The 22,465-nt window shown below is 48.6% G+C and overlaps 1 protein-coding gene across 15 annotated transcripts in view; it reads left to right on the top strand.

Annotated features, from left to right (window-relative positions):
* Nucleotides 1-22,465, top strand: part of EARS2 (glutamyl-tRNA synthetase 2, mitochondrial) — a 44,454-nt gene that overhangs the window by 15,829 nt on the left and 6,160 nt on the right. For 6 of the 15 annotated variants that reach the window (XR_005295171.2, XM_038418344.2, XM_038418342.2 and 3 more), the window contains 15 exons: nt 3,904-3,968; nt 5,291-5,366; nt 6,211-6,309; nt 8,300-8,423; nt 12,034-12,137; nt 12,734-12,814; nt 13,400-13,537; nt 14,168-14,249; nt 15,730-15,846; nt 17,396-17,560; nt 17,798-17,853; nt 18,550-18,707; nt 19,604-19,773; nt 20,630-20,799; nt 21,712-21,822. Coding sequence is in view for 9 of the 15 variants with exons in the window: in XM_038418344.2 (XP_038274272.1) it covers nt 3,904-3,968; nt 5,291-5,366; nt 6,211-6,309; nt 8,300-8,423; nt 12,034-12,137; nt 12,734-12,814; nt 13,400-13,537; nt 14,168-14,249; nt 15,730-15,846; nt 17,396-17,560; nt 17,798-17,853; nt 18,550-18,707; nt 19,604-19,773; nt 20,630-20,799; nt 21,712-21,822 (1,716 nt within the window). In the remaining 6 variants the exon portion in view is untranslated. Of the gene's footprint in view, nt 1-3,903; nt 3,989-5,290; nt 5,367-6,210; nt 6,310-8,299; nt 8,424-12,033; nt 12,138-12,519; nt 12,816-13,399; nt 13,538-14,167; nt 14,250-15,729; nt 15,847-17,395; nt 17,561-17,797; nt 17,854-18,549; nt 18,708-19,603; nt 19,774-20,629; nt 20,800-21,711; nt 21,823-22,465 lie in introns of those variants that run through there. The other 9 variants (XM_043494012.1, XM_038418343.2, XM_043494013.1 and 6 more) reach the window with 8 other exon arrangements.

The raw sequence follows: 22,465 nt of genomic DNA, 5'->3' as shown, positions 1-22,465 counted from the left end.
TCATAGAATCATAGAATCATAGAATATCAGGGTTGGAAGGGACCCCAGAAGGTCATCTAGTCCAACCCCCTGCTCAAAGCAGGACCAAGTCCCAGTTAAATCATCCCAGCTAGGGCTTTGTCAAGCCTGACCTTAAAAACCTCTAAGGAAGGAGATTCTACCACCTCCCTAGGTAACGCATTCCAGTGTTTCACCACCCTCTTAGTGAAAAAGTTTTTCCTAATATCCAATCTAAACCTCCCCCATTGCAACTTGAGACCATTACTCCTCGTTCTGTCATCTGCTACCATTGAGAACAGTCTAGAGCCATCCTCTTTGAAACCCCCTTTCAGGTAGTTGAAAGCAGCTATCAAATCCCCCCTCATTCTTCTCTTCTGCAGACTAAACAATCCCAGCTCCCTCAGCCTCTCCTCATAAGTCATGTGCTCTAGACCCCTAATCATTTTCGTTGCCCTTCGTTGTACTCTTTCCAATTTATCCACATCCTTCCTGTAGTGTGGGGCCCAAAACTGGACACAGTACTCCAGATGAGGCCTCACCAGTGTCGAATAGAGGGGAACGATCACGTCCCTCGATCTGCTCGCTATGCCCCTACTTATACAACCCAAAATGCCATTGGCCTTCTTGGCAACAAGGGCACACTGCTGACTCATATCCAGCTTCTCGTCCACTGTCACCCCTAGGTCCTTTTCCGCAGAACTGCTGCCGAGCCATTCGGTCCCTAGTCTGTAGTGGTGCATTGGATTCTTCCATCCTAAGTGCAGGACCCTGCACTTATCCTTATTGAACCTCATTAGATTTCTTTTGGCCCAATCCTCCAATTTGTCTAGGTCCTTCTGTATCCTATCCCTCCCCTCCAGCGTATCTACCACTCCTCCCAGTTTAGTATCATCCGCAAATTTGCTGAGAGTGCAATCCACACCATCCTCCAGATCATTTATGAAGATATTGAACAAAACGGGCCCCAGGACCGACCCCTGGGGCACTCCACTTGTCACCGGCTGCCAACTAGACATGGAGCCATTGATCACTACCCGTTGAGCCCGACAATCTAGCCAGCTTTCTACCCACCTTATAGTGCATTCATCCAGCCCATACTTCCTTAACTTGCTGACAAGAATGCTGTGGGAGACCGTGTCAAAAGCTTTGCTAAAGTCAAGAAACAATACATCCACTGCTTTCCCTTCATCCACAGAACCAGTAATCTCATCATAAAAGGCGATTAGATTAGTCAGGCATGACCTTCCCTTGGTGAATCCATGCTGACTGTTCCTGATCACTTTCCTCTCCTCTAAGTGCTTCAGGATTGATTCTTTGAGGACCTGCTCCATGATTTTTCCAGGGACTGAGGTGAGGCTGACCGGCCTGTAGTTCCCAGGATCCTCCTTCTTCCCTTTTTTAAAGATGGGCACTACATTAGCCTTTTTCCAGTCATCCGGGACTTCCCCCGTTCGCCACGAGTTTTCAAAGATAATGGCCAAGGGCTCTGCAATCACAGCCGCCAATTCCTTCAGCACTCTCGGATGCAATTCGTCCGGCCCCATGGACTTGTGCACGTCCAGCTTTTCTAAATAGTCCCTAACCACCTCTATCTCTACAGAGGGCTGGCCATCTCTTCCCCATTTTGTGTTGCCCAGCACAGCAGTCTGGGAGCTGACCTTGTTAGTGAAAACAGAGGCAAAAAAAGCATTGAGTACATTAGCTTTTTCCACATCCTCTGTCACTAGCTTGCCTCCCTCATTCAGTAAGGGGCCCACACTTTCCTTGGCTTTCTTCTTGTTGCCAACATACCTGAAGAAACCCTTCTTGTTACTCTTGACATCTCTTGCTAGCTGCAGCTCCAGGTGCGATTTGGCCCTCCTGATATCTTTCCTACATGCCCGAGCAATATTTTTATACTCTTCCCTGGTCATATGTCCAAGCTTCCACTTCTTGTAAGCTTCTTTTTTATGTTTAAGATCCGCTAGGATTTCACCATTAAGCCAAGCTGGTCGCCTGCCATATTTACTATTCTTTCGACTCATCGGGATGGTTTGTCCCTGTAACCTCAACAGGGATTCCTTGAAATACAGCCAGCTCTCCTGGACTCCCTTCCCTTTCATGTTAGTCCCCCAGGGGATCCTGGCCATCTGTTCCCTGAGGGAGTCAAAGTCTGCTTTCCTGAAGTCCAGGGTCCGTATCCTGCTGCTTACCTTTCTTCCCTGCGTCAGGATCCTGAACTCAACCAACTCATGGTCACTGCCTCCCAGATTCCCATCCACTTTTGCTTCCCCCACTAATTCTACCCGGTTTGTGAGCAGCAGGTCAAGAAAAGCGCTCCCCCTAGTTGGCTCCCCTAGCACTTGCACCAGGAAATTGTCCCCTACGCTTTCCAAAAACTTCCTGGATTGTCTATGCACCGCTGTATTGCTCTCCCAGCAGATATCAGGAAAATTAAAGTCACCCATGAGAATCAGGGCATGCGATCTAGTAGCTTCCGTGAGTTGCCGGAAGAAAGCCTCATCCACCTCATCCCCCTGGTCCGGTGGTCTATAGCAGACTCCCACCATGACATCACTCTTGTTGCACACACTTCTAAACTTAATCCAGAGACACTCAGGTTTTTCCACAGTTTCGTACCGGAGCTCTGAGCAGTCATACTGCTCCCTTACATACAGTGCTACTCCCCCACCTTTTCTGCCCTGCCTGTCCTTCCTGAACAGTTTATAACCATCCATGACTGTACTCCAGTCATGTGAGTTATCCCACCAAGTCTCTGTTATTCCAATCACGTCATAATTCCTTGACATCACCAGGACCTCCAGTTCTCCCTGCTTGTTTCCAAGGCTTTGTGCATTTGTATATAAGCACTTGAGATAACCTGTTGATCGCCCCTCATTCCCAGTATGAGGCAGGAGCCCTCCCCTCACAGACCTTCCTGCCTGTGCTTCCTCCCGGTATCCCGCTTTCCCACTTACCTCAGGGCTTTGGTCTCCTTCCCCCGGTGAACCTAGTTTAAAGCCCTCCTCACTAGGTTAGCCAGCCTGCTGGCAAAGATGTTCTTCCCTCTCTTCGTAAGATGGAGCCCGTCTCTGCCCAGCACTCCTCCTTAATCATGATTAGCCAGGGAATGTTCCTCAGCGTAGGGATTTATCCTCTGTCTTTGGTTCACATCTGTTGCACTGAAGGGGAGGGATAGCTCAGTGGTTTGAGCATTTGCCTGCTAAACCCAGGGTTGTGAGCTCAATCCTTGAGGGGGCCATTTTGGGATCTGGAGAAAAAATTGAGGATTGGTCCTGCTTTGATCAGGGGGTTGGACTAGATGACCTGATCTTCTATGATTTTGGAACTTTAATTAAAGCAAACTTCATCTCCCAGAAAATGTGGTACTGCTGGAATCCAGCTGCTGTCACATTCCCCTAAACGATGGGGGCCAAATTGATTACTGGTTTAAGTAGGTGGCACCCACTCACATCAGGAGGAAATCAGGCAGAGAGAGAAAGGAGAACAGTCTGGATGAGTTTGGAAGGTGCCTAGACTGCCCTGAGGGCACATAGCTGTATGTAATGTAACTGTACATAGATGGGCCCTAGGTAAGGGCCAGAAACCTGTCCAACACCTCTGGGAGTTTAATAACCCCCACTACTTTCTGCCAAGGATAACATCACAACTTTAATATCTGCCTCATAGTTGATGATTGTCTGAGACTTGTATGTGTTAGTCCCAGTGATGCTGTGAGTCCGGCCCTGTATTAACCAGCAGCTCTGCCTGTTTGAAAACAGGCCTGGAGCAGCTGGTGCAGTGGAAGTGAGTATGGAGCCTGGAGGAATTGCAATGGGGAAGAATGTATTTTGAACTGTCTCATCTGTCAGTCACTTGTATACATCTCACACTGAGATGATCTTTTCTTCTCTTCCCTGTAAGATAAAGCCACGGACCCAAGCATCCCTGAAGAAAACTGGGAATGTATCCAGCGGTTCTGTGACCAGGTGAATGCAGACCCGGAAGGGTAAGCTAGACAGAAGAGCTCTTTGTATTCTCTCTGCACTGTGCATCTGGCTCTGAGCTTTTCTGATCTCAGAGGGGAAAGGATAATCTGTAAATTGCAGTTTTGTAAAACCTTAGGAGGAATGCCAGGGAGTGGCTAATTACTGTGACTCCTGGAGATGCCTGAGCAAGAAGTGGGTAGATAAAGAGTAGCCAGCTTATTGCGACGTTGTGGTAACATGGCAGATCTAGAGGAAAGGACTTTTTCATTTAGCACGAGACTGCTCCCTCACAGTCTCAGAGATGGTCAGATCCCATCCCTGTGCTATGAGTGGGATGCTGATTTCTTCTGGGCTGTGTTGCAAAGAAGACCTGAGCGTCCGTAGCTATTGGTGCGGCTTTAGCTACTGTTCTCTGGGAGGAGAGGTCTCCACCCGGGCTTTCCCCACCCCTGCAGCTCATGGGATTGTCTCCAAAATATGCAGCAAAGCGTACACACTGATAAAGTGAAAGCAGAGTCGTCCTTACCCATGCGCAAAGTATGCAGCTGCGTAGGGCACCAGGAAATTTGCACCAAATTTCCTGGTGCCCTGTGCAGCTGCGTGCTGCTCCAGAACCCTGCTCCGGCTCTTCACCAGGGCCCCTGCCCCTGCTCTGCCCCGCCCCGCCCCCACTCCCCTGAGCTCTGCAGTGGGGCTGGGCCCACAGCCCATCCGCTCCTTCCCTCTGCAGAGGCTGTGTAGGGCCCCAGAATAACTAGGGACGGCCCGGAGTAAAAGGGCTGATAAAGGTCCCTGAGCTAGCATTTCTGTTGAGCAGATGCTCACAATTTCTGTCTGTAGAACTTGCACTTGTTGCCTAATGAACATTCCTGCTGTGGGAGACTTTGAGCCAAAGGGCCAGCCGTGATGAACAGCAAAGTGGAGCACTTCTGCTAAATGCTGAGTGACCCAGTTGGTGTAATGCTTCTGCAAGAATACACTGCTCCCTCTCTCCCTCCCCCCTTTTTCATTCCGGGGGACAGCTACTAGAGCAGCAGTAATCAGCACTTGCGGGACACTTCCAGCTTCCTGGCCTGCATTAATCTCTTCCTTACTTCTTGGGTGTATAATCCCAGCATTGTGCCAGGGGGAGGGTTGCTGTGATGCAGTCATAGAATCCTAGAATATCAGGGTTGGAAGGGACCTCAGGAGGTCATCTAGTCCAACCCCCGATTTGTGTGTCTGTGAATGTGGTAACTGCCCTTCTCGTTGCATGAAAAGTAGCGGTGTTTGCTTTTCCTGAGACTTCCTGCCTGGTCTGACTTGCTGCTTCTTCTCCCTAGCCCGTCTGTTGCACCCAGACTGCTAGCGCATAAGATACAGTCGCCTCAGGAGATGGAAGCTCTTCATGCCTTAACAGTGAGTGCTTTCATTAGCACACAGACATGGGCTGGGATAAGCTGGAAATGTATCTCTGTGGTAGATTTTTGTATCTGTCTCTTTTAAAAAAAAAATTAGTGTCTCTCCCTTTTAAACCTTCCCTGCATTCAAATTTGTAACGCTGTTCCTGTCACTCGTCTTGGTCACCAGGATTCCTTGTGCATTCACAGCTGTAAGGTTCCCATCATCCATCCCAGTGATTCTCTATGCCTCGATAATCCCCTTCATATCAAATATAATTTCCCAAATTACTATCTGATCTGTCCCAGCTCCTCTCACCCCTCGTTCCTGACTTACAGCACCCCTTGCTATTCCAGTCCTAGGCCCCTCTTGAGCGGAGATTTCTGGTTCTGCCAGAATGTCTTTTGCTTTTCCTCATGTGAACAAATGTCTGATGGGGACTAGACTGAGGCCCTGCCCTCCTTTCCTACCGGTGGCCAAGCACAGATTTGGAGCCTGGCTCCTGGAAGTTAGAAGCCATCACACATCAGCTCCCTTTGCCACTCAGTCCCTGAAGCTTACAGCCTGAATGTTGTGTGTGGTGATTATGACAGGGAATGTCTTAGCCATTGTCAATGTCTGTATTTATACCTGTGAAGCTCTGCCAGTTCGCTCTTGCTCATTTGTTTTAAATGGGTGAAAATGAATGATGGATGTGGGTAAAAATGACACGTGTTGCCTAATTAGCTATTTCACCTAGGGTACTATCTGTTATCTATGTCCGTGCCGCTAACAGGTTCTTAGATCTTTTTCTTGATGGAAGAGGTTTTAAAATTGCCTGGAAAGTTTGTTTTATGTCTCATGCTTTCCCCCCTCGTCCCAGGTGCTGGAGACATGTGTGAATAACTGTGGCGAAAGGTTTCACAATGAAGTGGCAAAATTCAGATTTCTGAATGAACTGATTAAAGTGCTGTCTCCAAAGGTATGTGCCCAGCCACCCCGATCTAGCAGGCGGATGAGAAAATGTGAACTTCATACCAATTCCACATGTGACTGTTTTGCTCTAGTTCCCTGGGACAATGAATGGCAGGGGACAGGCCATGAATTTCCCAGCAACAAGGATAATAATTGAAACGTCTCTTTAGAATTCAAAGGGGGAAGGGAGATGGGTACAGAGTAGGGGTGAAAGCATTGAACAACTTGGCAGACTCCACCGGAAGGCCAGTGTGAGGAAGGTGCTTGGTGTGCTAGGGCCCAGGTCCTATGTTGGTAAATACAGAAGGTTTTATTCCTAGTTGCCTCTTTCTGGGGGACCTTTCCTCCTTTTTACTGCTCTGAACTCCACCACAATGTGGCAGTTATCCTAGAAGAGCCAATCTGCTCTTGTCATTCCCCAGCTTGCGCTTCGCTGGGTTGGAACCTTTGCCCCGCACAGTAAGAGGGAGGACTCCATACGGGAGGCAGTGGGAGGCGTGGCTAATGGGCCACGTTTTGGCCTTGTATCATAGACCCTTCCCCCACCTTCCTGCTCTCGCTTCAAATTCCAGCCTTTGGAAATGTTCTTCTTAGGCTTTTGTCTTCAGTGCCTACACACAGCACAAGCCCATGAGAGCCCCACAGGTACCTCTCCCTGGGAACATCCCAAAAGCCCAGATAGGGAACTGTGAACTCCCAGGAGGCACCTGGGGAAGAATGTGGAGCTGGAGACTCTGCCCTGACTTGCTTCAAGTGAGAGATTGGGGGGGACCTAATTTGAGTTCTGCAGTATGCTATCTCTGCTGCTTATCTCTCTTTTTGGGGTGTGCACTACACCCTGCTCCCACTCAGCTTCCTGGGGTTCGTCTCCACATCTCCTTGGAAAAGTAACTGATAGGAACAGGAATTTTAGCTTGAAATGCTAAACAAGCTCAATATGCAGAGAGAATAAGCTCTCCAGTGCACTGACACCTCGTGCGATAGTGGGAAATAGAAAGCAATTTACATCACTTACTGTGCATGATTGCCACATTTCTCTCCGTCCTTTAGATCAACTAGTAAAACTGGGACCTTTTTCTCAGTCTAATAATTTATTTAATAATTACAGGGACACAGCCAGGTTAAACATCATGGGCTTGGTTTGCTCTGCATTACCCCAACTCTGTGGCAAAGGATGACCTCCATTGGTTTAATGGGAATGTTTACATTTAATGAAGCCTTTTTCATTGTAGTTAAAAACCAAATAGGTTAAAGCAAATGCTTCTGTTCAGTTTGGATTTAGGAAAACCTGGTTTTAGTGGTGCTGCCCCAGTTCACAGCTGGGGTAAAGTCATGAAGAATCAAGCCTCATATTTTAAACACCAGGTGTCTGTCTCTGGGTTCATAGTAATGTCCGAGATTATTAAAACTAAAAGAATTTTAAAACTCACATTTACCTTTCACCGTTCATCCTGGTTGGTTTTGCATTTTATTCAACAAGGTGTTCAGATACTATGGTGATCGGGACCTACAAATGTCTAGAAAGATAAAACTTGAGCACTGAAAACATACTATGTAGTTTCACTTTTGTATATGGTCAGTTTTCAGTTTGTTTCGCTCTGGTTCTGGCTAGGTTGTAATGGAGAAGGGGGATGTTTAAATCCAAGCAGGAAACTATTTTCAGTGTAATTAAAAACAAATTAAAAAGAATACTTTATATTGATCCTGGATTTGGTAAAACCTGACCAAAGCAGCACTGAATGTGCCATTATTTTTGTAGTGATAGATTATTTATATGAAATTCTACACATTTAATAATATAGCACTTACAATTTCACATACAATTATAGTGCTATATATGTATCTTCTGTAAGGTGTACAGTTGACAGCACTCTGAATAATGCATTGAAAACCCATTTTCACCCCAGTCTTTCAGCATGAATGTTCTGGACAGAATCCCTGACTCCTAACTGACAGTAACTTGCTGGTTGTAATCACTTTTTTTTTTTTTCCTTCAGTATCTTGGAACCTGGTCTGCAGAAAAGGTCAAATCGAGAGTTATAGAAATAATGTTCAGTTGGACTGTTTGGTTTCCTCAGGAAGTTAAAATCCGGGATGCTTATCAGATGCTGAAGAAACAAGGTTTAGTTCTGTTATTTCAGTTTCCTTTTTTCACATCAAAGTCATGTGGATTCAAACCATGAATAGCTGAGTAGTTGTTTTAAAGCTCATCCCATGTGATTTGACTTTTCCATAAATGATTATTTGTACATGATGAAGGTTTAAAGGTCAGATTTACAAAGAGATTTAGGCACCTAAAGATGCCAATAAACAACAAGTGGGATCAATAAAAGCACCTCAGGAAGTTAAATCCTATTAGATGCCTACCTGCAAACTTATAATAATAATAATTAATAAATCTGTAGCTCTTATAGAATCATAGAATCATAGAATCATAGAATATCAGGGTTGGAAGGGACCCCAGAAGGTCATCTAGTCCAACCCCCTGCTCAAAGCAGGACCAAGTCCCAGTTAAATCATCCCAGCCAGGGCTTTGTCAAGCCTGACCTTAAAAACCTCTAAGGAAGGAGATTCTACCACCTCCCTAGGTAACGCATTCCAGTGTTTCACCACCCTCTTAGTGAAAAAGTTTTTCCTAATATCCAATCTAAACCTCCCCCATTGCAACTTGAGACCATTACTCCTCGTTCTGTCATCTGCTACCATTGAGAACAGTCTAGAGCCATCCTCTTTGAAACCCCCTTTCAGGTAGTTGAAAGCAGCTATCAAATCCCCCCTCATTCTTCTCTTCTGCAGACTAAACAATCCCAGCTCCCTCAGCCTCTCCTCATAAGTCATGTGCTCTAGACCCCTAATCATTTTTGTTGCCCTTCGTTGTACTCTTTCCAATTTATCCACATCCTTCCTGTAGTGTGGGGCCCAAAACTGGACACAGTACTCCAGATGAGGCCTCACCAGTGTCGAATAGAGGGGAACGATCACGTCCCTCGATCTGCTCGCTATGCCCCTACTTATACATCCCAAAATGCCATTGGCCTTCTTGGCAACAAGGGCACACTGCTGACTCATATCCAGCTTCTCGTCCACTGTCACCCCTAGGTCCTTTTCCGCAGAAAACTCTTCCACTCTTACATAGTGACTTTTCATCAGTTGATCTTAAAGCACCTCAAAGTCTTTTAATGTATTTATCTTCACAACACCCTTGGGAGGCAGTGCAGGGCTGTTATACCCATTGTACAGATGGGAAACTAAGGCACAGAGCAGCTCAATGACTTGCCCAAGGGCACACAGGAAGTCTGTAGCAGAGGAGGAAATCAAAGTCAAGTTCTCATCTCCCAAATATTAGCCTAGTGCCATATCCATGCCCATCCTTCCTCCATATTTGAATACCATCCTAAATAAATAGCTTCCTAAAGACCATTGTGCCTACACAGGTCTGTAAATCTGGCCCTGACTCCTGCTACAAGAAGCTTCTGCTTTAGTTGTAAATATTTGGCTACCGGCTGGCCTTGTGCTCTGGCAACAAACATCTTTTGTATGCTTGACAGGCACATTAAAATGCTGTCCTGTTGTGAAGTAATTTGTGTGGTTTTGTCATGTGCTAGATACCCTTGCTCTCTTTCAGTGAATGGCACACTACAATGCTGTCAGAGGAAAGCATGTATATTAATGAGATGAGGAGGGTGTGGAAATGCCCAGGGATTGGATGGCTGGAATAGGAGAACCCACCACTCTTAGCTATTTGGTAGGGGTAGAGAGAAGTAGGTTAGTATAGAACATGTTGCAAGACTAGGTGGGGGTAAAAAAAAGTGCTACCTTATTGGATGGATGCGAAGCATAGGACAGACAAGTGGGGAGACCAGAGGAACTGCGCCCAGCCCTGGGAATAAGAATAACAGAGACCTGCCAGTGGCAACCAAAGCCTCTTTCAGATGGGGTCGTGAGCAGCCTGGAGCTTGGGTTTGTCTGTCCCAGTTCAGGGCTGGCACTGATGGATATGGCAGCTGCCCAGATGGGCTGGTAATACCAAGCTTGCATGGACCACTTTGTCGAATCCCGACTTGTTCGGAGGCCAAGGCTAGTGTTTGATGGGGAAGGTTTAGATTGGTTGGGAAGCCAGCCCTAGGTAGGACCTGGAGGTATCAGATTGGGTGCCCTGCAGAGGTCAGATGGACAGTAAATCAGTTAGTTGGCTGGACAACTTAGATCTTCACAAAACCAGTCAGCAGCCTTGTGTGTGACTGGCTGCAATGTCTCCTGCACACAGCAGTGGATTCAGCTGTGATGAGGCCTTGAAACATAAGCGCTTGTATCAGAGGCCCAGTATGAGGCCTAAGGCCTGAACTAAAGGAATGGTCAAGACTTTGCTAACATAAAGCAAAGTTAAGCTGTGAGCCAGAGGCAGGCTCTGCTCACAGGAGCTGGCAAGAAGAAGGCTGATGTTGCAAAAATATACATACCTAACAGGTACTAAGCACTAGTAATATAAACACATGCCAGGATGGTACCTGAACATTCCAGTACTAGCACATTCCACATAGATAACAAGGAACAGGCTGACCCATCCTAAAGACAGGGTAGAGTTGTTTTGTTCAAACCAACATGTACAAGGTGAGAGGCGGCACCCTAATGTGTAGAGGGGTTGCACCTCTGTATGTCAGGAGTGATGTGTAACTTGTTTGTACCTGTGTATAGAAGTGTACCTCTGAGGGGTTGTCTTTGTGTGGCCTGTGGGCAGTGGAGAATCCTGCCACTGACTGACCTGGTCCATTGTCGGGGCATATATTCGTAGTATGTCCTGTAGAGTCTGCAGGAAACTATTACTGTGCTTCGTTTGACAAAAAACTTGGCCAGGTGCCTTCATACCTTATCAGAGCCTGTGGTCATTGGGTGTTCCCTCGGGGTCTGCTGTGTCAGCGATCTGCAGAGCCGGGGCAGCACACAGAGGGAACATATGCACGCAGCCAACTGTTATCAACATTGAACAGAGCAGAGCTCCACACTGGTGACATCTGAGGACATCAGCCTGTCACGCATGCAGAGTCAGTGCGTCTAGGACAGAGCGAAGGAGAATGTCACAGAAACTCTGAAGCTGCCTCTGCTGTGTGTTCATGTTAGTGAGCTGCCTGTGTTTTATGGCTCTGGGCACTGGCAGATGACCCTGCAGGGCTAAGCAGCCTCAGAAAGGATTTCTGACCTGCCTAACTATGAACTAATGGAGAACGAAAAGGAGTACTTGTGGCACCTTAGAGACTAACAAATTTATTAGAGCATAAGCTACAGCTCACGAAAGCTTATGCTCTAATAAATTTGTTAGTCTCCAAGGTGCCACAAGTCCTCCTTTTCTTTTTGCGAATATAGACTAACACGGCTGCTACTCTGAAACCTAATGGAGAACAGAACCCTTTCTGGGAGATGGTGCCACAGATTCCCCTCTAGGGAAACCGCCAGGCTTTTATTCCTCATCTTCCTGTCCTGAAAACCTCCCCTGCCCTTTTGCTTGATCTCAGACAGCCAGTTGTGTCATGTATTTCTCATCTTAGCATGTACCTGCTTTTGGGGTACATGCTAAACCCACTGGTTGCTTCTTCCCCTCGTTCCTTAAAATTGTGTTGGGGGCACTCAATTGCCAGCAGACGTAGTAAAGGTCAGCAGGGTCCGGTACCTGGCTGAACATTGTGCAAAGCTGCATGGGGGCTGGTAGAATCTCTCTCTCTGTTACTCATTTCAGGAGTCATAAAACAAGACCCCAAACTCCTAGAAGACAAAATTTTACCACCTCCTTCTCCAAGACCTAAGAATTCTATTTTTGATGTTGATGAAGAGAAATCCAAGGTAAATCTCATGTTTTCAAATATGTCCTCCTCTGGCTAGGTTGTATTGTCAGGAGAATGTGTGTGGTCATATTTTGGGCCTTTACAGTTCCAGGGAGAAGATCTCCTTAGAATAATGCTAATACTTATCACATTCCATGCTGCACAAAGGCTAGCTAATAAGTAACCCTATCGTCCCCTAGTCAGACAGGTGAGTATCATTATCTCTGTTTGGAGATGGGAAAACAGAGGCACTGAGGATTATGTAACTTGCCCTATGCCACAGAGAGAGTCTGTTTCAGAACCAGGATTCATTTTTCTAACATCTGGCTTGTATTTGTCATCTATTTTCCTTCCGCACTGTTGACTACCGTTTCCTTCTGTCCTCTTGCTGACATGTGCAGGCAGCAATACAAGCTCAGTGAGGCTGGCAGCCTGTGTGGCAGCAGTGTGACCCTGATCAGACTGTGAGACTTGAGTCCACATGTCCATGGGGCTATAGCCCCGCTATGGCAGTAGTGCCCTGGACACATCTGCATTTATTTGGTGAGTGGCTGCATTATGGTGCCTGGGGCTGTTGCTCACACTGTCTGTCTTCTAATGGTCTCCACTCAACAGCTCTTAGCAAGACTTCTAAAGAGCAACCACCCTGAGGACCTGCAGGCAGCCAACAGGCTGATCAAGAGCATGATTAAAGAGGTAGGCATTATGAGAAGCTCACAGCTCTGGGCGTCAAAGAAGCTGCTGCTGACAGGTGGGGGGAGAGGCGGAAGGAGAACGGGAGGCAGTTTCACAGTTTGGTTTCAACAGTGACCCTCTGAAGCACTGAGTGCGTAATGTCTGCGGCTGCTCAGAGTGAGGCGGAGCTTGGCTGGACTTGCCGTTAGCAGCTCACGGGCTTGCAACTTGTTTAGCTGTAACGGAGAGAAGAGTTTGGAGACTCTGCAGCACAAGCTGGTGCAGCTGGGGTGAAATTCGCCCCGTGCAGGAGGCCAGTGCAAGGCCCATGCGTTCTGAGGAGTCTGGCTTAGTCCTTGGCACTTCAGGGAGGCGCGAACCTTGTGCTGCAATCTGACGGGGTGAATTTCACCCCAGTGTCTAGCACTGAGGTGCGTTGTGTGTCCTTTCTAGCATTGTTTTCTGTTTTATGGAATACAGGTAGAAATTACTGGCCAGGCAGTGGGATATTGCAGAAGTCCAAGCTATCAGCGTAATGTGTGATGAGGTTATTGGCTAAATCAGGGATTTCATACCCTTCGCCCTTTGTTTTATTTTGTCTCAAAGGAACAAGAAAAATCTGCCAAGGTGTCCAAAAGACTGAATGCAATTGATGAGGTTCACAGCAGCGTTAAGCTTCTGGGTGAAATGCTGACCAGCTACAAGAGGCAGGAGTTACCCAAATCTGACCTACAGATTCTGCAGGTGAATGACACCTCCTGCCTTGAGGCTCATTGATTTGGTATCACTGATGGTATCTAGCAGTGACGGGATGTGAAAACTGGGGGCAGAGCTGCCTATTAATCTGTACATGTGGGTGTTGTGACTGGTGGGGGGGATTCCCCCCACCTGGCAGCAGCTGCGGGGCCCCAGGCCACCCCGCTCCAGCAGCAGCAGTGTCCCCTGGAAAACACCCCTCCTCCCCCCAGAGCAGCAGCATCCGTGGGAGCGCCTGCCCCGCCCCAGCACCTCAGATTTAGTTAGGGGTATTTTTAGTAAAAGTCTCAGACAGGTCACAGGCCGTGACTTTTTGGTTATTGCCCGTGACCTGTCCATGACTTTTACTAAAAATACCTGGACTAAATCATAGCCTTACTTATTGCACATTTGAAAGGGGAAGTAACGCGCTGAACTGTGTTCTCTGGCTTTGACAAAGCCAGCGTCTGGAACTGAGCAGAAAGCGTGGTTGCATTTTACCAGGGCTGCCTGTATTGCTAACTTCCTTTCTTCTCTGGGTTTTGTAGTTTGCTTCTGTGGCCCCAGAGACTGGGCCGGGGTTCTGAGGACCTGTGATCTGACAAGCAAATAGCCTGACTCTGTTGTTCTCTTCTCCAGAGCCTGTTTGAACGCTGTGAGAAGCTCAGGCCGCTGCTCTTCCGCCTTGCCAGCGAGACTACTGAAGATGACGAGGCTTTGGGTATCTAACAAAATATGCTGTTGCTGCTCTTTCCTTACCTCCTTCACTCCCCGTCCTACTGTCTGAACTCTGGGTTTTAGTGCAAGCAGGGTCTGTGTGACTCTCCTGATGTTACTGGAGTGGCCCACCCGTTCCTAACCAGCAGCATTCCTGCTATTACACTTCAGAGCCCACCAGCTTTGGAAATGTACCTCCTTCCTCACCTGCTGCACCAGCCCTTGCTGTTCAGCCCCCTGAGCCTGGGAGCAAACATCAAAGACTGCAATTTGGGTGAAGTGTAAACTAATCCTCCCAGCAACTAGATCAAGAGCCCCAAACTCCCTGGGCTTTTGAGGACAGGATCTAACCAAGAACCATCTCTATCCTGGGGGGTTCCATTTAATGTGTCTCATCTTCATTTTGGGTCGTAGTGATAGCACCACTGGAGTCAGGAGGAGAGTAGGCACTTTGCTCCGTCCATCAGGACTCTACCTTCCCACCTAAGGATATCTGACTCCCTGCCCCCATGTCTCAGACGCAGGCACTGTATCCCTGTGTCCCAAGCACCCAGCACTTCAATCAGGCTCAGATCTAAGCAAACCAGATAGTAACAAAGCAAGTGGCAGTTTAACGGAACATGCAACAAAATACAATGTCTAGAGCCCACTAAATCCCCATCCAGATAAACAAGTCAAAGCCATTTTTTTATTGTCCACTTTGCTGCCCCAGTCTGTAGGCCTGAGATAACACTACTTTGCATCTCTAGCGCTTGCCTCTGAGGTTACAGACTTCAGTGAAGAGGTTACAGACATTCATACTCTTCCTAGGAGATAGGCTGCTACTGGTATCCCTGTTTTACAAGTGACAGGCCTAAACATAAGAACGTCCACACTGGGTCAGACCAAAGGTCCATCTAGCCCAGTATCCTGTGTTCTGACAGTGTCCAAAGCCAGTGCCCCAGAGGGAATGAACAGAACAGTGATCATCAAGTAGTGCATCCCCTGTCACCCATTCTCAGCTTCTGGCAAACAGAGACCAGGGACACCATCCCTGCCCATCCTGGCTAATAGCCATTGATAGACCTATCCTTCATGAACTTAGCTAGTTCTTTTTTGAACCCTGTTATAGTCTTGGCCTTCACAACATCCTCTGGCAAGGAGTTTCACAGGTTTGACTGTGCGTTGTTTCTTTTGTTTGCTTTAACCAGAGGCAAAGCTGAGAATCCCAGCTCCAGGCTGCAGCCTCTAGGCAGGGCTCACAGGGCATGTGTGTGACATCACAGCATCTCAGCTAGATACACATGGGTCAGTCTGAGAAGGAAGCTATTCAATGGACCTATCCTCAACCCCTGCAACAAAAGCCGAGTGGCCAGCTGGGCTTGGCCCGGCGTTTGGCGGGTTCCCAGACACAGACTGGCTCTGTTGTGACCAGCATGGAATGTGACCCTCCGTTGCCCTCCTGTTGGAGTATTACTAATTTGTTTCTCTTCCTCTTTCTCCAGCAGAGATTCTCCAGGCCAATGACAAACTCACCCAGGCGCTCGACTTGTACAGGCAGGTTGGAGTGGGCCGTGACCAGGGCAGGAGGAGTTCGGTGACCATCTCCACTGATGCCTCAGGTAGAAAGGGTCCCCCACAGCCGCAAAGGAACCTGCTTCCTGGCTGGTTTACGGTGTCTGAATGGGGCTCGGAAGGAAGGTGGGGTGGGGCCTGGAGACCAAATGTGAGGAAGGCCCTGAAATGCCCAGAACAGCACATGGGATTCCCGCTGCCAAGCCTTTCAGTGAGTCCACTGGGGGCCAGGGAGGGTACTGGAGCGTGGCTGTATTAGGCCTCCCCCTTGCCTCAGGCTAAGAAGGTATGTGGGTAGGTGGCTACTCGAACTCTTTGTGTATTTACAAGGAGACCTGCAAAGGAAAACAAAAATGGGTTTGTGCCTCCTTCTGCTTCTTTCTGCTGTATCCAAGTGGCCTGAAGCGTTGTGTGTGTTACAGTAGAAATTCCAGGCTGGCAGACTCCGTGATGGCTGGAGCCATAGTCAGATGGTGACATCACCATTGCCCAGAGAGTGAAGCCTGAGCCCTTGAAAGGGGAAAGGGTCGCTAGTTAGACTCGAACAGAGTTTGGTTTGCTAATATCTCTTTAATGTCAAAGACTAACCCAGGAGAGAGGAAGTGTTTGTTAAAGAGCTATCCTTCTATTAAGGTGAGAGTACACAAGTAACCTGCTCTGAGTCCTCCAGCAAAACCAGGGGGAGCTCGACTTGATATTCCCAATATTTCTAAGGTATAAAACAATCCGGAAACCCTTTTAGGTTTCTTTCTACGCCAGAAAGAAGCAGAAAAGGGCCCAATCCCAATTCTTACAAAATCTTTTGCAGGACACCCTTAAACAGCTGTGCCCGACCTGGGAAACGACCGCTGACTTTGTAGAGAAGTGGCACCATGTGCCCCCCATTCTCTCTGACTTGTTATGGTGCTGCACAGGTCACCATATGTCCGTTCTCGACAATGAGGCGGGCTGCACGTAGCGGGAGCGGTGTTAAGACAGCTGGTTAACGGCACTCAGGAGTGTCACTGGCTCACGCCTGGCTCTTGTGAAGAGTTTGAAATAGGTTTGCTCCATCGACCCTGGTCAGCCCAGTCCCTTGTGAAAGCATGCTAACCTGAGCCATGTTTTAACCATGTTCAAATCCTGCTTTCAGATACGGTTCAAAGCCCAGTATTGATGGAGCCTAAGAGCTGAAAGAGGTCTTGTGCTCCTAGGAAAATGCTGGTCCAGTTAAGATTTTCTATGGTTTTTCCAGCCGTAGGATTTTCAATAAATGTGTTTAAAAAAATGTTCAGGAAAGCCCTCCCCTCTCAATGTGGATCAGCTAGCAGGGATTCTCAAACGGGGGGTTGTGATCCCTCAGGGGGTCACAAGGTGGTTACATGGGGGTCGTGAGTGGTCAGCTCCATGGGACTGACAGCCCCAAGCCCCCATTAAATTAAATTAACTCCCTTGTTTTTTGATTTATAAGGGGAGAATCACACTCAGAGGTTTGCTGTGTGAAAGGGGTCACTAAATCAAAAAGTCCGAACACCAGTGAGCTAGCGCCTGGGTCAGAGCGGCCGGGGCGTAGCACATGAGATGGCAGCTCTTTAACGCTCTCTCTCACTCCCAAAGCACCTCAGTCCCCGCTGGGCAGTACGAAGAGCTACACACTGATCGACTTCTCCGAGCTGGGTTCCATGTTCGAGTCTCTCTCAGAGCAGAGCGTGAATGCGACAGCTGCCGCTCAGCACAGCAGCCCCTCCGCCTGCCTGCTCGACGAGGAACTAATGTCATTAGGTCTGTCCTCGGGATGCAGGGATGGGGTTGTCCTTGATCCTTAGGGGTGACTGTGTATATTGCAGATTCGGTAGCTTGCTTTTTAACCCACTCAGAGCCCTCTGAGCCAGGGCAAATACTGGGAGTTTTCAGGGAGTCCAAGCACAGTCCAGTTCTGCTATTAGACCTCATAGGTGCTTGGCAAATGGGAGTCCCCTGCCTGCTCTGATTGGTCTGTACTTTGGTTCCCTACCGTAGGTCTCAGTGATTCCCCTGTTGGACAGAGACAGTCACCTGATTTCAGCTCAGTACAGGTGAGTAGTCCCCGGGTAGTATAGTCCTCCATATGCCATTTACAGTTTTCTGCTGACCTAGCCTTCCCCGACATGCATTAGCTGTAGGTTCCATTGCCCCCCCACACGCACATTTTTTGGGGGCTTAGAATTACAAATAATAATGGCTGCCCCCCATTCTCCCAATGAGAAGTTGGCAATTATGTGCTGATCAATATTCGTGGAAGTCCAGCCACTGGGAGAGTTGATTGGTGCATGCACCACTGACCCCATTGGAAAAAATCAGATCTGCAAGTGCTCTGATCTTCCTGCAAGGGTTGGAGAGATTAGAAGATGCTCTGAGCCCTAATACTGTAGGCAGCTATGGGAGATTCTCCTTCAGCTTGGGTAGTAAAGGCCGCTGTTTCTGTAGCAGAAGGCTGTGCCATGTGGTCCCTGTGCCTTGTGACACAGGAGGTCAAGGGACACTCCTGGGGATTGTAGGTATCTGCGAATGCAGAGCCATCAGGATGGCAGGCTGGGGAGGCAGCAACACTCATTTTTGTCCCAGTCCTGGTCTGAGAGTGGCAGTGTTGTTGGGGTGGGACTTGCCACTACGTTGTCTATAATTGTCCCATTTCAGCCTGTGTTTAAAAACAGGTTGTTTCAGCAGGATGTGTGTGGCTTCTGCTGGTGTTCTGTAGCTACTTGGTGAATCAGAACCTCTTTATTTGGCAGAGTGCTGGGCACAATGGATATAATCAAACCGGAAATGCCGATACCCATCAAACCTTGGTGCTGGGGGATAGCTGGAAGGGTGGCTCACCAGAGAGGAATGCGCTTCAGGATTTGGCAGGGCAGCTGTCTCCACCTCCTGTGACCAGGCCATTTCCAATGTAAGCAGACTGTACAGCACGCTGGTTTGGAAAAGGGGAGTCCTCTGCTCTGGCACTGAAGTATGGAAAACCCCTTATCATCTGTTAAACCACAACCTGCCAGTAGAGGGCAAGCTGCTCCGTGGCTCACTGTATCTTCTTATCGTTGGATACAACAGTCATTTTAGCTTTGCTGAATGGCAAGCTAGGGTCTTCAGATATAGCCAGCACCACGTTTTCAAGGAGTTCTAACTTGATGGACAATCCCAAGGGGTGGTAGCAAGCAATTAAAAGGACTGGGACGGTTCAACTTAGAAAAGAGACGACTCGGGGAAGATGACTGAAATCTATACAATCATGAGGGGTGTGGAGAGCGTGAATCAGGACGTCATTCACCCCTTCACATAACACAAGAACCAGGGGTCACCCAATTAAATTAATAGCCAGCCGGTTAGAACAAATAAAAGGAAGTATTTCTTCATACAACGCACAGTCAGCCCATGGCGAGTAGCCAAGATGGTCATGGATCTGTGCTCTGGGTGTCCCTAAACCTCTAGCTGCCAGAAGCTGGGACTGGATGACTGGGGATGGATCACTCAAAATTGCCCTGTTCCGTTCATTCCCTTTGAAGCATTGGGCACTGGGTGCTGTTGGAAGACAGAATACTGGGCTAGATGGACCAGTGGTTGGTCGGTCGGTCCCACACACGCACGCGCGCACACAATTTATAAATTGGGCCTTTTTCTAACACTGTAACTCAAATAACACTTGGAACAGCTTTCTTCAAATTTTGCCAACATGTTCTCCAAAGGGGGTGGATGATTCTGAGGGCAGGGAAGATGCTGGAGAGGACTGGATGAGATCCCATATGTGATCTCTTCAGTTAATATCTGTTATCTGAATGTTTTTCCTTCCAGGAACTTACCTCCAGTGCAACTGTCCCCGGCAGGCCTTCCGAGCAGCTTAGCTGCAGATGCTTTGTTCTCTGACCCAGCCTATGAGCTGAAACCTGCTGCTCCTTCGCAGCCAGCTGCCCACGATGCTGCTTTGGCAAACCTATTTGTCCCACTCACTTCAATTGCACCGAGTAAGTGCACTGTTCTCTGTGTCCCAGCTCTGCTCAGCGCAGCTTCTTTATGGCATTGAAGGCTGGGATTGCTCATGGGGCGGGGAAGCTGGACAGATTTTAGGGTAACTCTGCCTAGTACTTATTATGTCTGAACTCTGGGAGCCCGGCCCTGGGGATGTACTTAGCCCTCCCCTACCCATGGCCGGGTTGCCTCCCACTCTCATGATACAGATATGTGAACTGTACAGTGGGCTTGATACCACCTGTAGGTTTTGATCCCCTGCATAGCTCTGAGCAGCTCTGCCGGGCCTGGGCACCGGCTATGCCAGAGTCTGCCTTAACTGGTTATCGGCAGGTTATCTCTCTTCCCTAAGCAGAACTGTGCTCCTTTCCCTCTGCCTTTTCCCTGTGCTACTGGGCCCAGCAAAGCAAGGTAGGGCTGAAGCATGTCAATGTCATGTTAAAGACCCAGCCTGTTACTGCTCCTTGAGCTATAAGGATAGACTCAAAGGCTTCATTACCTCCTTGTCTGCCTTCCCTCTTTTACGTGAAGGACTTTAGCAGACTTTGGAGGGCCTGGACAGTGAAGTCCCAGCTGGATGGTAAAATTGGAGCTGCTGCTCTCCCAACCCTGACTTTAGGCAGGCTCTGGTTCCCTGTGCTCTGTCACAAAGGAGCAGGACAGGTGCGCACAGACACCTTTGGGTTTTGCACTGACCTCTGATGTTACTGAGGAAGATTACAGTTTGTGAGAACGTTTCCTTTTCTTTGTTCCTCATTCTGTCTCTCTCCTGTTCTCTCTCAGAAGGAAGGGGCGGTTCCCATTCCCAGGTGGCCTTTGCATCCTTTCCTGACTCTGTTTTGTCTCTGACAGGCAATATTCCTCCAGTTACAGTGTATGATCAAGATGGTTTCAAGGTCATGATCCATTTCTCCAGAGACCTAGTCCCCGGGCGACCAGATGTACTGGTGATGGTGCTCTCCATGCTGAGCACATCCACTCAGCCAATTAAGGACATTGTGTTCCAGGCTGCAGTCCCAAAGGTGAGAACGTGGGAGTGGGACCTGGGAAAATTATCCTGAATAAAAGCACTGCCGTTTCTGGCTGAGGGGTTTCTTCTAGTACTTGAAATAACAAAGTAACCAAGCTGCTAGTTTCTAGTAATGTATTCACTGGCTGCTTAATATACAGCTCTGCCCCCTGCTTCGCAGGAGACCTGGCCTGAGGGCTAGCCTGGGTGCATTACTTAGCTGGAGGATAATAACTTCGCGAGGAAGCCACATGTCCTGTCTTTGTACCTGTGCTTAATTAAAAGCCTTTCATTAAAATCCTATTGAAGGGGCATGCATTTGCTTAGAGCCTCTGCATGCCCCCCTCACTGGACTGGGTTTTGGGGAAAGCCCAGGCATGTTAATATACCTGTATGAACAGAGCAGTGTAACAGAGAATCCAGGGGTTTGACACACTGGGCCTGTGCTCAATTACACCTGGTTTCTGCATGTACCAAACCCCAACTACCTTTGTCACCTGGTGTGCTCTGCATCATGGTGCCTTCCCAGTATCACCGGGATATCCCTTGATGTCCTTGAAATCCTGTAGCTTTTTGCTCCCAAAAACAAACAGCCAGCCCCTTGCACTGACCACTCCCTCCAGAGACCATGTGCAAGCCTGTCCTGAGCCTGTATGCCAGCATCAGGCACAGAACCAGGACACCCCTGCCCCCTGGGTTTTACAGCGATAGTAGCAGCTTTCCTTGCTCGGGACACTGAAGGTGGTTTGCATTGTAAGGATCCATTGCATGCTCCTCTCAGCAGTTACTCTTCGCTCATGGTGCACTAGTCTTGTCCTGGATGACAAGACGTGGCTGGCATATACCCGGGACTGGCTCTGAGTGCTCCCAGCCCATCTCCAGTGGTGATTAGAACATGTGTCTTGTGATCTCTCTCTCATGGCAGGTTATGAGAGTAAAGTTGCAGCCGGCGACTGGTTCTGAGCTTCCTGCCTTCAGCCCTTTGCTCCCTCCAGCTGTGATATCCCAGGTTCTGCTGCTCGCCAATCCACATAAAGTACGTGGCAGTGACTCTGCTAAGTGCTCACCTTTGACGTGTATGGGGAGCTGATGCTAGGAGAGGCAGGGCCATCTGGGTTCTGCCAGCAAGGCAGCAGCACTGGGGAGCTCTCCTGGCAGGGCAGAGCTCTGAATCCTGTGGGAAATCCGTGATAGCTGAAGCTGCAATAACAGTGGAGCTTTTTGTAGGGCAGTGGGGGGGATGAGCCAGGTGAGAGAGGGGAGACTCCAGCTGATGGGCTTGGTGATCTCAAGGTGTGCATGGCTGTTGCGGGCTGCAGCTTTAACCCCTTCACTGCCTTACCCTGCCGCAGCCTGTAGGCAGTGGTGGCATCTGGTGGGCTCTCTGGTGCTGACATGCCATGGGAACACTGGTGGTTCTTTCTGCTGGAACATGAGGCACCCTAGATGTGTTTTTCAAGCTGGCCAGGCCCTGGAGGGTGACTCTGCTGTTAATGGTTATGAGGTAGTCTGTGGGTTCCTCGGAGGGGGAATGTGGCCAGGCACAGCTGTCTGGGAACTCCCTTGGGTGGCCTGTGGGACAGCTCCCTGGGAACTCCCTTGGGTGGCCTGTGGGACAGCTCCCCCACTCCCCCACCTGTAGCATTACAACTGCTGTGTCCATTGCTTCAGGGTGCTTG

This window comes from Dermochelys coriacea, chromosome 10, assembly GCF_009764565.3.
Source record: "Dermochelys coriacea isolate rDerCor1 chromosome 10, rDerCor1.pri.v4, whole genome shotgun sequence".
Taxonomy (NCBI): Eukaryota; Metazoa; Chordata; order Testudines; family Dermochelyidae; genus Dermochelys; species Dermochelys coriacea.
The sequence above is the reverse complement of the archived record's forward strand: the minus strand, read 5'-3'. Positions and strand labels throughout refer to the sequence as shown.